Source organism: Colobus angolensis, unplaced genomic scaffold, assembly GCF_000951035.1.
Source record: "Colobus angolensis palliatus isolate OR3802 unplaced genomic scaffold, Cang.pa_1.0 Scaffold39, whole genome shotgun sequence".
NCBI lineage: Eukaryota > Metazoa > Chordata > Mammalia > Primates > Cercopithecidae > Colobus > Colobus angolensis.
In genome coordinates, this window is record NW_012117265.1 from 1,693,317 (window position 1) to 1,706,957 (window position 13,641).

A 13,641-nucleotide genomic window follows, 5' to 3' on the forward strand; every position below is an offset into this window, starting at 1 on the left:
CGCCGCGCGTCCTTTGTCTGGTCCCGGCGCCCGGGCCTCCCTCTTCCACTCTTCCTATCTCTCCGTCTCTGCGTGTGTGTCTCTGTGCACTGTGTCTCTTTCGGGCCCCTTTTCGAGACGTGGCTAGCAGTGGAGGTGGGGGCATGATTGGCGCTCCCTCCATGCCTGGGCCTCTCCCCTCCTGGACCCTGGGACCCGCCCACCTGGGGCTGAGAAGTGAGGTCCCCCAGGCCTGGCTCACCTGCTGTGTGACCTCAGGCCAGTTCCTTGCCCTCTCTGGGCCTCGTGCTGCTCACCCAGGTCTGGGAACTGGAGTGTGGCCCCATGCGGACCTCAGAACTCCCGCAACAGTCCAGCACCTCCTAGGCGTCCTCTGATCGGTTCTCTCATTTGAAAAAGGGAACTAATGCACAAAGGGAAAGAGGGTGTGGTCAGAGGTCACACAAGGGCCTTGAGGACCTAGGTTCTACAGTGAGCGAGCGCTTGGGCAGAGATGTATCATGGGGACAGGATGGAAGAGAGGTGATAAATTAAGACCACAAGGACCCCGCACTGAAGAAGGGCCCAGAAGTAGGAGGCTCAGTCAGCACCACGTGGTAGCCCAGCCTCACCATGCATAGACACTCAATGCCCTATTGTCGCCGGTATCCAGGCATCTGTCACTGTGACTGGGGCCAGGGAGCGCAGCTGGGGGCCGTGGGGTCAGACACAGGAAGTTTTAAGAAATAAGTGGCCTCAGGTGTGTTCATTGCAAAACCCCCCGTACGTCAGATGTATGTGCAATGGTGGAAAAGAGGAAGAGAGAGTGATGAGGCCAGGGACACAGAACGGTTCAGAGAGAGGGCAGGACAGTGGAGAAGAGAGGGAAACAGAGGAAGAAAGAGGGAGCGAGAAACCAAAAGTATGGGAGACTTACAAGGAGCACTGAAGAGAATGGGAAGCTTCCCTAACCCTCCATCTTTGATCTGCCCTCCTCCTCCCTGACTTTGCCACCCCCCTCATCTCTGTCTGGGGCCAGTCGCCGAAGTCCCTTTGATGCCCATGTAGCCACCATCCCAGGCTGTGCACTTAATGCAGGCTGGGGCAGGGCGGGTGTGGCCTGCATCAATCTGATCCCCATTATCAGCTCAGCCGGCTCAGCCGCGGAGGAAACGCGACACTGGTCCTGCTAAGCTCTGGCACAGATGGGAGGGAGAAGGGGTGGTGGCCAGATTAGCAGGCTGGGCCTCAAGAACCCAGGTCTGACCCACCCAGTCACCTCTTCACTCCGTTCAAGTTGGGAACACCATAGGAGGGGGTCAACCGGTAACTCTTTCGGCTCTGGGGTCATTGGATCAGGAGTCAGATGTTGACACCATCCCCTCCACCTCTTCCTGTCACCCTGGACAAGTCATAGGTCCCTGTGACTAACCCTCAGTGTCCCCATCTGAGAAATGGAGCAGACCCTTCTTCCCGTTCACTGTGGTTGTGGGAGGTCAGTGAAAACTTGGCACATGCTCAGTGGAGTTCAAAAATAGGGATCTAGCGTGGTGGCTCATGCCTGTAATCCCAGCACTTTGGGAGCCCAAGGTGGGTGGATCACACGAGGTCAGGAGTTTGAGACCAGCCTGGCCAATATGGCGAAACCCCATCTCTACCACAAATACAAAAAGTTAGCTAGGTGTGATGGTGCACACCTGTGGTGCCAGCTACCTTACTGAGGTGGGAGAATTGCTTGAACCTGGGAGGCCGAGGTTGCGCTGAGCCAAGATCATGCCATTGCACTCCTGGCTGGGCAACAGAGCAAGACTCCGTCTCAAAAAAAAAAAAAAAAAAAATAGGGATCTAGCACGTCCAGATGCAGTTGTTTGTGTACTGACAACTGCTTATTGTGCTCTTATAGCAAATATCATCAACTCAACATAGAACTCTTACCTCAATGAGCTTAAATGTGAATTCAGAATCCATCTCCAGGGCCAGGCATGGTGGCTCACACCTGTAATCTCAGCACTTTGGGAGGCTAAGGGAGGAGGATCGCAGCCTGGGCAACATGGCAAAACCCCATCTCTACAGAAAAAGAGAAAAATTAGCCGGCTGGGTGGTGCAAGCCTATAGTTCCAGCTACTTGGGAGGTTGAGGCAGAAGGAAGTTAAGGCTTCGGTGAGCCATGATCACACCACTACACTCTAGACTGGGCAACAGAGCAAGACCCTGTCTCAAAAGTAAAAAAGGAAAAGAAAAACCCCACAAAACCCTTAATGAACCAGGATGCAAATTCAGAATCCATCTCCATACATGTGAGACCTCTGTGCCATACCTTCCTTAAGGAGGAACAGAGAGGCATAGAGAGGTGACCTAACTGTCAGAGGACAACATGAGGAGGGTGGAGTCTGGCATGTGTAGCCCTCAGTAAATATTTGTTGAATTGAATTAATAGACTCAACCGATGGAGTGGGTTTAAATGTCATGATGCCCAGGGCCATGGCAGAAAGCAGATACTCAGCTTCGCTTTGCGGTTATTATTTTGTTATTATATTAGTGGTCTTTTTGTTAGGAGAGTGGGCTCTAAAGTCCAAACCCTGGAACTGAATTCTTTTTTTTTTTTTTTAATTTTTGAAGCAGAGTCTCCCTCTGTCACCCGGGCTAGATCGCAGTGATGAAATCTCAGCTCATTGCAACCTCCACCTCCCAGGTTCAAGTGATTCTCCTGCCTCAGCCTCCTGAGTAGCTGAGATTACAGGCACCCACCACCACACCTGGCTAATTTTTGTATTGTTAGTAGAGATGAGATTTCACCCTGTCAGCCAGGCTGGTCTCGAACTCCTGACCTCACTTGATCCTCCCACCTAGGCCTCCCAAAGTGTTGGGATTACAGGCGTGAGCCACTGTGCCTGGCCTGAATTCTTGTTTCACCATTTGCTACCTGTGCAACCCTGTTCCTATTCCTTCCTTTTTTTTTTTTTTTTTATTTTTTCCTTAAGAGTCAGGGTCTCATCCTCTTGCCCAGGCTGGAGTGTAGCGGCATGATCACGCTCCCTGCATCCTCAAACTTCTGGGCTCAAGTTGATCCTCTCACTTCAACCTCCCAAGTAGCTGGGTCTACAGGCACGCACCACCACACTCAGCTAATTTTTTCGGAAATTTTTTGGTAGAAACAAGATCTCACTGTGTTGCCCAGGCTGCTCTCAAACTCCTAGGCTCAAGTGATGTTCCTGTCTCAGCCTCCCCAGTCACCCTATCCCTTTGTGGAGACTCTTTCCTCGTGTATTAAATGGAGAAAGGAATCTCATCATGTTCAACGGCAGGAGAACCACCTGGAAGTTTCACATGAGGAATTTTTCCTGGCACACAACAGGCACCTCAATACATGGTTACGCGATCAGTTAAGTATTAATGTTAGGAGACGGGAATGCAGAGCTGTGCAGTGCACGTTAGTGCATCACCACAGGTGCCATGCAGACATTGCTAATCAACCCAATGCATGTTCCTTTTGAGGTCGGATGTGCCTTCAGAGTAGTCCTCCACGCAGCCCTCCCAGGAGCAACTCAGCCAATTGGAGATGCCGGGGAGCTGACCTTCTGTGCCATCTGTTTTATAAGAGTAAATGGGCCAGGCGTGGTGGCTCATGCCTTTAATACCAGCACTTTGGGAGGCCAAGACAGGCGAGTCACCTGAGGTCAGGAGTTGGAGATCAGCCTGGCTAACATGGAGAAACCCTGTCTCTACTAAAAATACAAAAAATTAGCTGTGCATGGTGGCGCGCACCTGTGGTCCCAGCTACTTCAGAGGCTGAGGCAGGAGAATCGCTTGAACCTGGGAGGTGGAGGTTGCAGTGAGCCAAGATTGTGCCACTGCACTCCAGCCTGGGTGACAGAGCAAGACTCTGTCTCAAAAAAAAAAAAAAAAAGTAAATAGTGACCAGGTGCAGTGACTCACGCCTGTACTCCCAACACTTTGGAAGGCCAAGGCAGGAGGATCCCTTGAGACCAGCAGTTTGAGAACAGCCTAGCAACATAGCAAGATCCCATCTCTACAAAAAATAAAAAATTAGCTGGGCCTGATGAATTGCACTTGTAGTCCTAGCTACTGGGGAGGCTGAGGTGGGAGAATCACTTGAGCCTGAGAGTTCAGGGTCAGCCTGGGGCAACATAGCCAGACAAGGCATTGGCCATAATGATGAAAAACCGCTCTGCAAACAGATTCAGGACTGAAGTCTGAAATGAAGTTCCCTATTCATACGACCTAATGTCTCTGAATTCACTTTTGTCACCTGTAAAATGGAGAACGTGTTCTCAGTCTTTTAAGATTGTTGGGAGAGTAACTGAAAATATGCCTCGAAGTATTTCACACAGTGCCTGGCACTCAGTAGATCCTCAGTGTCGTGGAATGCTCATTAAAATAACAGTATTGTCCCGTGCAATGGTACATGCCTGTAGTCATAGCTACTTGAGAGGCTGAGATGAGAGGATTGCTGGAGTCCAGGAGTTGGAGGCTGCAGTGCACTATGATTGCACCTGTGAATAACCACTGCGCTCCAGGCTGGGCAACATAGCAAGACCCCATCTTTAAATAAAAGTGTAATAGGCTGGGCAGGGTGGCTCACAACTGAATTCTTTTTTTTTTTTTTTGAGACAGAGTCTCACTCTGTTGTCCAGGCTGGAGTGCAATGCTGGAGTGCAACGGCATGGTCTTGGCTCACTGCAACCTCTGCCTCCCAAGCAATTCTCCTGCCTCAGCCTCCCTCAAAGCTGGGATTACAGGCACCTGCCACCTGCCAAGATGATTTTTTTGTATTTTTAGTAGAGACAGGGTTTCACCATGTTAGCAAGGCTGATCTCGAACTCCTGACCTCATGATCTGCCTGCCTCGGCCTCCCAAAGTGCTGGGATTACAGGTGTGAGCCACCGTGCCTGGCTATAACTGAATTCTTAGTACTTTGGGAAACGAAGGTGGGAGGATCACTTGAGGCCAGGAGTTTGAGATCAGCATGAGTAACATAGCAAGACTTCATCTCTACAAAGAAATTTAAAAAAATTAGCCAGGCATGGTGGCACATGCCTGTAGTCCCAGCTTCTCAGGAGGCTGAGATGTAAGGATCACTTCAGTCCTGGAGGCTTAGGCTGAAATGAGCCATGATCATACCACTGTATCCCAGCCTGGGTGATAGAGCGAGACCCCGTCTCTAATAATAATAATAATAATAATAAATAATGTAAATGTATTATGAGGCAGGGATGATGGATGTGACAAGCCTGCTTTTAATTCCCATGATCATGCCCGTGACAGACATAACTAACCAATTCCAGATGCTTTCCAGCATATGACTTTAGCTCGTACCCCAGGCCAGTGTGACTGTAATTTGGAGCAAAATAGAGCAGAGGCTCAGAAGCACTAAGTAGTCTATCTGAGGACGCACAGCTGGGAAATGTTAGAGCTGGCACTGTTCTTGGTTGGCAGTGGAAGTTGGAAATGCACACTCTGGATCAGAAAAACTCATATGCAAATCCGTTCCACCAGCATTTATATGCTGCATGATCTTTGGCAATTTTTAAAATATCTCAGTTTCCTCATGTATTAAGTGGGGGTGAAATGGGGGAGGAAAATTTCTCTTTTTAGGATTGTTATGAATAAGAACAGAAAACTTGCATGTAGAGTGCTTTGCACAGTGCCTGGCACACAGTAGTAGCCAATATTTGGGAACAATTAAGATACTGGAGCTTGAGTCTGGGATAGCTGAGATAATGTGTACCTGCTGGCTGTTTCTAGTTCTGTGGCCACAGCAGACATTGCTAATCAATCACAGTGATCTTTCCTACTGAAAACTGTATGTGATTTATTTTATTTTTCTTTCCTTTTCCCTTTCCTTTCCTTTTTTCCTTTTCCTTCTTTTCCTTTCCTTTCCTTTTCCTTTTCCTTTTCCTTTCTTTTTGAGACACTCTGTCACCCAGACTGGAGTGCAGTGGTGCGATCTCAGCTCACTGCAATCTCCACCTCCCGGGTTCAAGCGGTTCTTCTGCCTCAGCCTCCCAAATAGCTGGGATTACAACCGCCCACCACCCCGCCTGGCTAATTTTTGTATTTTTAGTAGAGACGAGGTTTCACCATGTTTGGTCAGGATGGTCTCAAACTCCTGACCTCTGGCTACCCACCCTCCTTGGTCTCCCAAAGTGCTGAGATTATAAGCAAGAGCCACGGTGCCCAGCTTCTTCTCCTCCTTCTTTTTGTGTGTGTTAGACAGGGTCTCATTATGTTGCCCAGGCTGGAGTACAGTGGTGCCATCATGGCTCACTGCAACCTCTACCTCCTGGGCTCAAGTGATCCTCCTGTCTCACCATCCTGAGTACCTGGGACCACAGGTGCAAGCCACCATGACTAGCTCATTTTTAAATTTCTTTTAGAGACAAGATCTCACTATGTTGCCCAGGCTGGGCTTGAACTCCTGAGCTCAAACAATCCTCCCACCTCGACCTCCCAAAGTACTGGGATTAAAGGCATGAGCCAGCACGCCTGGCCTGAATGTGGTTTCTGAATTCTTCTTAATTCATTCCTCCAGGAAGACGCTACCAATCAGTATGTTTGTTTGTTTTTGAGACGGAGTCTTGCTCTCGCCCAGGATGGAGTGCAGTGTACGATCTTGGCTCACTGCAACCTCCGCCTCCCGGGTTCAAGCAATTCTCCTGCCTCAGCTTCCTGAGTAGCTGGGATGACAGGCATCCACTACCATACCGGGCTAATTTTGTATTTTTAGTAGAGACAGTTTCGCTATGTTGGCCAGGCTGGTCTCAAACTCCTGACCTCAGATGATCCACCCGCCTCAGCCTCCCAAAGTGCTGGGATTATAGCTGTGACCCACCACGCCTGGCCCAGTTCGCGTTTTCAGGTGAGGGCAAATCTGTGTGCCAACTGTGCCACTGGAGAAGATGTAAGGAAAGGCTGGCTACTTGACTTTCTTATGTCCCTGACAGATAAGGTCAGTCACATCCCAGCACCGTTTCCTGCTGAACTCTGAAGTGGTTTTAAAATTCTCCTATACACAGCCCTTCATATAACCCTTGCCAGTTGTTTTGAATTTTCAGCAAAGTGAAACAGAGGCCCTAGCAGGCATATCCAAAGACACATAGTGAGTTGTCAGAGCCGGTACCAGCCTGGCTGACTGTTACAGTAAGAAAACTGGGCCAGGTTCAGTGGCTCATGCCGGTAATCCCAACACTTTGGGAGCCTGAGGCATGAGTATTGTTTGAGGCCGTGAGTTTGAGACCAGCCTGGGCAACATAGTGACACTCCATCTCTACCAAAAAAAAAAATTTCTTTTGTTTTTGAGACAGAGTCTCGCTCTGTCGCCCAGGCTGGAGTGCAATGACGCAATCTCGGCTCACTGCAAACTCCGCCTCCTGGCTTCAAGCAATTCTCCTGCCTCAGCCTCCTGAGTAGCTGGGATTACAGGCACGCGCCACCACGCCCGGCTAATTTTTGTATTTTTAGTAGAGACGGGGGTTTCACAATGTGGGTCAGGCTGGTCTTGAACTCCTGACCTCATGATCCGCCCGCCTTGGCCTCCCAAAGTGCTGGGATTACAGGCATGAGTCACTGCCTCCGGCCCAAAAAATTTTTTAAAACTTAGCCAGTCATGGTGGCACCCACCTGCAGTCCTAGCTACTCGGAATACTGAGGCAGGAAGAATGCTTGAACCCAGGAGTTTAAGGCTGCAGTGAACTACGATCATGCCACTGCACTCCAGCCTGGGTAACAGAGCAAGACCCTGTCTCTAAAAAAAGAAAAGAAAATTGTAGAGTGGTCTTCACATTCAGAGGGTCTGCATTTCATTGCCAGTGCCACAGCAGATAACCTATATGACTTCGCACATTCCTTAACATCTTTGAGCCTCAGATTCTCCATGCATCATAGCAAAATTAACCTATACCACTTAATATTTAATTTAATTAATTATTTAATTTAATTTAATTTAATTTTTTGAAATGGAGTTTCGCTCTTGTTGCCCAGGCTGGAGTACAATGGCGGGATCTCGGCTCACTGCAACCTCTGCCTCCCAGGTTTCAAGCGATTCTCCTCAGCCTCCTGAGTAGCTGGGATTACAGGCATGCGCTACCATGCCTGGCTAATTTTTTTTTTGTGTGTGTGTTTTTAGTAGAGACGGGATTTCTCCATGTTGGTCAGGCTGGTCTCGAACTCCCGACCCCAGATGATCTGCCTGCCTCGGCCTCCGAAAGTGCTGAGATTACGGGTGTAAACCACCGCGCCTGGCCTTATTTATTTATTTATTACTATTATTTTTAGATGGAGTCTCGCTCTGTCACCCAGCCTGGAGTACAATGGCATGATCTTGGCTCACTGCAGGCTCCGCTTCCTGGGTTCAAGCAATTCTTATGCCTCAGCCTCCCAAGTAGCTGGGATTACAGGCGTGCACCACCACACCTGGCTAATTGTTGTATTTTTAGTAGAGATGGGATTTCACCATGTTGTCCAGGCTGGTCTTGAACTCCTGACCTCCAGTGATGCTCCCACCTCAGCCTCCCAAACTGCTGGGATTACAGGCTTGAGCCACCACACCCAACTTTATTTATTTATTTGTGAGACAGGGTCTCACTCTGTCGCCCAGGCAGGAGTGCAGTGGTGTGATCACGGTTTACTGCATCCTTGACCTCCCGACCTCAGGTGATCCTTCCACCTCAGCCTCCCAAGTATCTTGGACTACAGGCACACACCACCACATTCAGCTAGTTTTTAAATTTTTAGTAGAGACAGGGTTTCACCATGTTTCCCAGGCTGGTCTCCAGCTCCTGAGCTCAAGCAATCTGCCCACCTTGGCCTCTCAAAATGCTGGAATTACAGACATGAGCCACTGTACCCAACCAGCTCCTACCATTTTAGAGTCTTTGTGTGAATTAAATAAACAGCATATCCTCCTGAACATATATGTAAAAAATTCTAAACCACCAAAAAATTCAGCAAATTAAATCAAGCAATGTATATAAACAAAACTACAATATCCATGACCAAGTTTGGTTTATCCCATGAAGATTGGTTTAATATTAGAAAATCAATTAATGGCCGGGCGCGGTGGCTCACGCCTGTAATCCCAGCACTTAGGGAGTTCGAGGCGGGTGGATCACCTGAGGTCAGGAATTCGAGACCAGTCTGACCAACATGGAGAAACCCCACCTCTACTAAAAATACAAAATTAGCCAGGCATGTTGGCCCATGCCTGTAATCCCAGCTACTTGGGAGGCTGAGGCTGGAAAATCGCTTGGACCTGGGAGGCAGAGGTTGTGGTGAGCCGAGATTGCGCCACTGCACTCCAGCCTGGGCAACAAGAGCAAAACTCTGTCCCCCACCCTAACCAAAAAAAGAAAATCAATTAACAGAATTCATGACATTAATGTATTAAAGCTAAAAAATGGGCTGTGTATGGTGGCTGATGCCTGTAATCCCAACACTTTGGGAAGCCAAAACAGGAGGATTGTTTGAGCCCAGGAGTTCAAGACCAGCCTGGGCAATAGCCAAAACCCCATCTCTACTGAAAGTACAAAGAAAAAAAATTGGGGGCCGGGCGCTGTGGCTCAAGCCTATAATCCCAGCACTTTGGGAGGCCGAGACGGGCGGATCACGAGGTCAGGAGATCGAGACCATCCTGGCTAACATGACGAAACCCCGTCTCTACTAAAAAAATACAAAAAACCAGATCCGGCCACTGCACTCTAGCCCGGGCGACAGAGCGAGACTCCGTCTCGGAAAAAAAAAAAAAAAAAGGAAAAAAGAAAAAAAATTAGCCAGGCTTGGAGGCACATACCTGTAGCCCGAGGTACTGGGGAGGCTGAGGTGGGAGGATCGCTTGAGCCTGCAAGGCAGAGGTTGCAGTGAACCAAGATTGCCCTGCTGCACTTCAGCCTGGGCGACAGAGCAAGACCTTGTCTCAAAAATTAATTAATTAATTAAAGCTAAACACTGATTTCAATTGATGTAAAAAAATGTCAGCAAAATTCAACATCCTTTTTTTAAAAAGTCTTAGGATCTAGGAATAAAACAAAATGTTCTTAACCCGGTAAAGGCCATCTGGAAAAAAAAGCCATAGCAAAGATCATGTTTAGCTGCAAAATGTTTAAAGCACTTCCCTTAACATCAGGAATAAAGGGCCGGGCATGGTGGCTCATGCCTGCAATGCCAGCACTTTGGGAGGCTGAGGCGGGCAGATCACAAGGTCAGGAGTTCAAGACCAGCATGGCCAGCCTGGCCAACATAGTGAAACCCTATCTCTACTAAAAATACAAAAAAAATTAGCCGGGCGTAGTGGTGGGCACCTGTAGTCCCAGCTACTTGGAAGGCTGAGGCAGGAGAATCGCTTGAATCTGGGAGGCGGAGGTTGCAGTGAGCCAAGATGGTGCCATTACACTCCAGTCTGGGTGGCACAGGGAAACTCTGTCTTAAAAAAAAAAAAAAAAAAAAAATCGGGAATGAAGAAGCCACTATCACACTGTAGCCCCTAAAATGACAAGAAAAATAGATAACAGGTATAGACTGAAGATGAGAAAATAAAATTGTCACTATTTGAAGGTGTTTTATGTTATACAATAAAAGCAAAAGAACAAAATAGCTCAGTGGGAAAACTGGGGGTGGCAAGGGGAGATGGAGGCAGGTAAATGACTAGTAAGAATCTTATGCATGAAGTAAAAGACATAATTAGCACATTTGGGATAGGAATTACCTTTGGTGGGAGGAGGGAAATAAATATGTTTAGGGAAGGGCTTATGAGGCTTCAACGCTACTAAAAGGGCCAGGCATAGTAGCTCACACCTGCAATCCCAGCACTTTGGGAGGCCAAGGTGGGAGGATTACTGGAGCCCAAGAGTTTGAGACTGGCCTGGGCCACATAGTGAGACCCTAGCTCTACAAATAATTTTAAGATTAACCGGATATGGTGGTATGCTACTTGGGAGGCTGAGGTGGGAGGATTGCTTGAGCCTGGAAGGTCGAGGATGCAGAGAGCCTTGATGGCACCACTGCACTCCAGCCTGAGTGACAGAGCAAGACCCTTTTTCTAAAAAAAAAGCTACTAAAAATGGGGCCAGATGTGGTGGTTCACGCCTATAATCACAGCACTTTGGGAGGCGGAGGTGGGTGGATCACCTGAGGTCAGGAGTTCGAGACCAGCCTGGCCAACATGCCGAAACCCCATTTCTGCTACAAATACAAAAATTAGCTGTGCATCGTGGAATGCGCCTGTAATCCCAGCTACTCAGGAGGCTGAGGCAGGAGAATTGCTTGAACCCAAGAGACGGAGGTTGCAGCAAGCCAAGATCGCATCACTGCACTCCAGCCTGGGTGACAGAACAGCCAACCAACAAGCAACAATAACAACAACAAAGAAAGCTACTAAAAGTGTTAGACTTCCTTTTCTGAAAGCGAAAGCATTTATTTTATTTTATTTTTGAGACAGAATTTCACTCTTGTTGCCCAGGCTGGAGTGCAATGGTGTGATCTCGGCTCACCGCAACCTCTGCCTCCCGGGTTCAAGCAATTCTCCTGCCTCAGCCTCAGAGTAGCTGGGATTACAGGTGTGTGCCACCATGCCCGGCTAATTTTGTATTTTTATAGAGACGAGGTTTCTCCACGTTGGTCAGGCCAGTTTCGAACTCCCGACCTCAGGCGATCTGCCCTTCTCGGCTTCCCAAAGTGCTGGGATTACGGGCGTGAGCCACTGCGCCCGGCGTGAAAGCGTTTCCGGTGTGAAAGCGTTTATTATTCTGTAAATGCACAGGTTGATTTTAGGCCTCTGTTTGCATATATAGTAGTTATATAAGGGATTTCTTGCAGTAAAAGACATCAGGTGCTTTTTTGTTTCCCTCGGTGCTTATTCCAATATATGGAGTCCCATCATTATTCCGATCCTTAGAATAATAAAGTGATGCCTTCCCATGACGAAGCCCCTATAAGACATAGCTAATTCATCACCGCCGAGCCACTCATTCCCGCAGGTCCCTGGTGTGGGGACTGGGCGGTGAGCGGATGCGACCTGTTATCTCCAGCAGATACTGGGGGCCATGGAGTCTCAGGTGGGGGGGGGCCCGGCCGGCCCGGCCCTGCCCAACGGGCCACTCCTTGGTACAAATGGAGCCACTGACGACAGCAAGACCAACCTCATCGTCAACTACCTGCCCCAGAACATGACCCAGGATGAATTCAAGAGTCTCTTCGGCAGCATTGGCGACATCGAGTCCTGCAAGTTGGTTCGGGACAAGATCACAGGTGTGGCTGCTGGAGTTGCGGGGTGGTGGGGAGCAGAGGTGGTAGCCTCAGAAATACAGAGGTGATGGGGGCAGGTGGGGCCCTTGCTGAGGTGTCTCAGGGGTAATCGAGGCAGGAAGTGATCTAGGGATATGAGGTCTGCTGGGGAGACGGGTGTGCCCCCTAGGTGAAGGTCTCAGGGGCGAGGGAGGCAGGTGGGACTCTAGCATCGAAGGTGTCATCTGAAAACAGGAAGATGGGATCTTGGTGGGGAGGGGACAGTCTCTCAGGCCTGAGTTTGAGGGGGACACTGGCAGGTGTCAAGGCTGGGTGGGAAGGTCATCCTTCTGGTTCTGCCCACAGGGCAGAGCCTTGGCTACGGGTTTGTGAACTATTCTGACCCCAATGATGCAGACAAAGCCATCAACACCCTCAATGGCCTCAAATTACAGACGAAGACCATCAAGGTTGGTGCCTCCTTCTCCAATCCCTCCACGACTGCTCACCCCAACTGACTGTCCCCAACCCCCTACTGCCACCTACCCGCCCCTGCACATCCATGTCCACTGCCTTTCAGGATTCATCCCCAGAGGGGCTCAAATCTCCCCTCCAAGGCTTCCCAGCTGGGGTGGGGGCAATGACTTTCCCGCTCTAAACCTCAGTTTCCTCACCTGTCAATGGGGACCGTACTGGCTCCAGGATCTCTAGAGGCTCAGGGAGTCAGCCAGGCCCTGTAGGGCAGAGTGACCAGGGTCGGGTGAGCAGTCCCCTCCCTGCTTTTGTCATGGAAATGGGGGTGGGGGCCCATCTGCCATCTGGAGCCTAATGAGGGTCTGGGAGGGCGGGATTGGGGCGGCCCATCCCCATCTTTGTGCAACGCCCCTCCCCCACAACCTCCCTTCTCAGCAGCCGCAGCTGGGACCCTACAAGCCCAGGTCCCCTGGGGGGGAGTCGTCATGGAAACGCCCCTCTCTGGGTTCGCCTGGGGGTGTTTGGGCTCCGCCCTGCAAATCTGCTCCTGGACCCTGGAGGAAGCCAGGGTGGGGGGTGGCCCATCTGGCCCCCAGTTCCGCATGAGAACAGAGGTGCAGGAGTCTCTTCTCTTTCCTGATGCGGGGGGTGGGATTGGGGTGGGGAGTGAAGCTGTGAACCAATGGCCCCTTCATGGCCAGATGGACCCAGAACCCCAGGGCATGAGGACCCCAGACCCCAGTCACATTGAGATGCAGAATTTACGTGCGTGTGTATGTGTATATGTGTGAGTGTATGTGTGCATGTGTATGTGTGTACGCGCGTGTGTGTGTATGTGTGTGTGTATGGTGTGTGTGTGGTGTATGTGTGTGTGGTGTGTGTGTGTGTGTGGTGTATGTGTGCGTGTGTGTGGTGTGTGTGTGTGGTGTATGTGTGTGTGGTGTGTGTGTG

The 13,641-nt window shown here is 49.7% G+C and overlaps 1 protein-coding gene across 2 annotated transcripts in view; it reads left to right on the forward strand.

Moving 5' to 3' along the window:
- The window catches only part of ELAVL3 (ELAV like neuron-specific RNA binding protein 3), a 36,417-nt gene that overhangs the window by 1,349 nt on the left and 21,427 nt on the right, over positions 1-13,641 (forward strand). For both annotated transcript variants that reach the window (XM_011954792.1, XM_011954793.1), the window contains exons 2-3: positions 12,021-12,240; positions 12,583-12,686. In XM_011954792.1, coding sequence (XP_011810182.1) covers positions 12,021-12,240; positions 12,583-12,686 — 324 coding nt within the window. The remainder of the gene's footprint in view (positions 1-12,020; positions 12,241-12,582; positions 12,687-13,641) is intronic.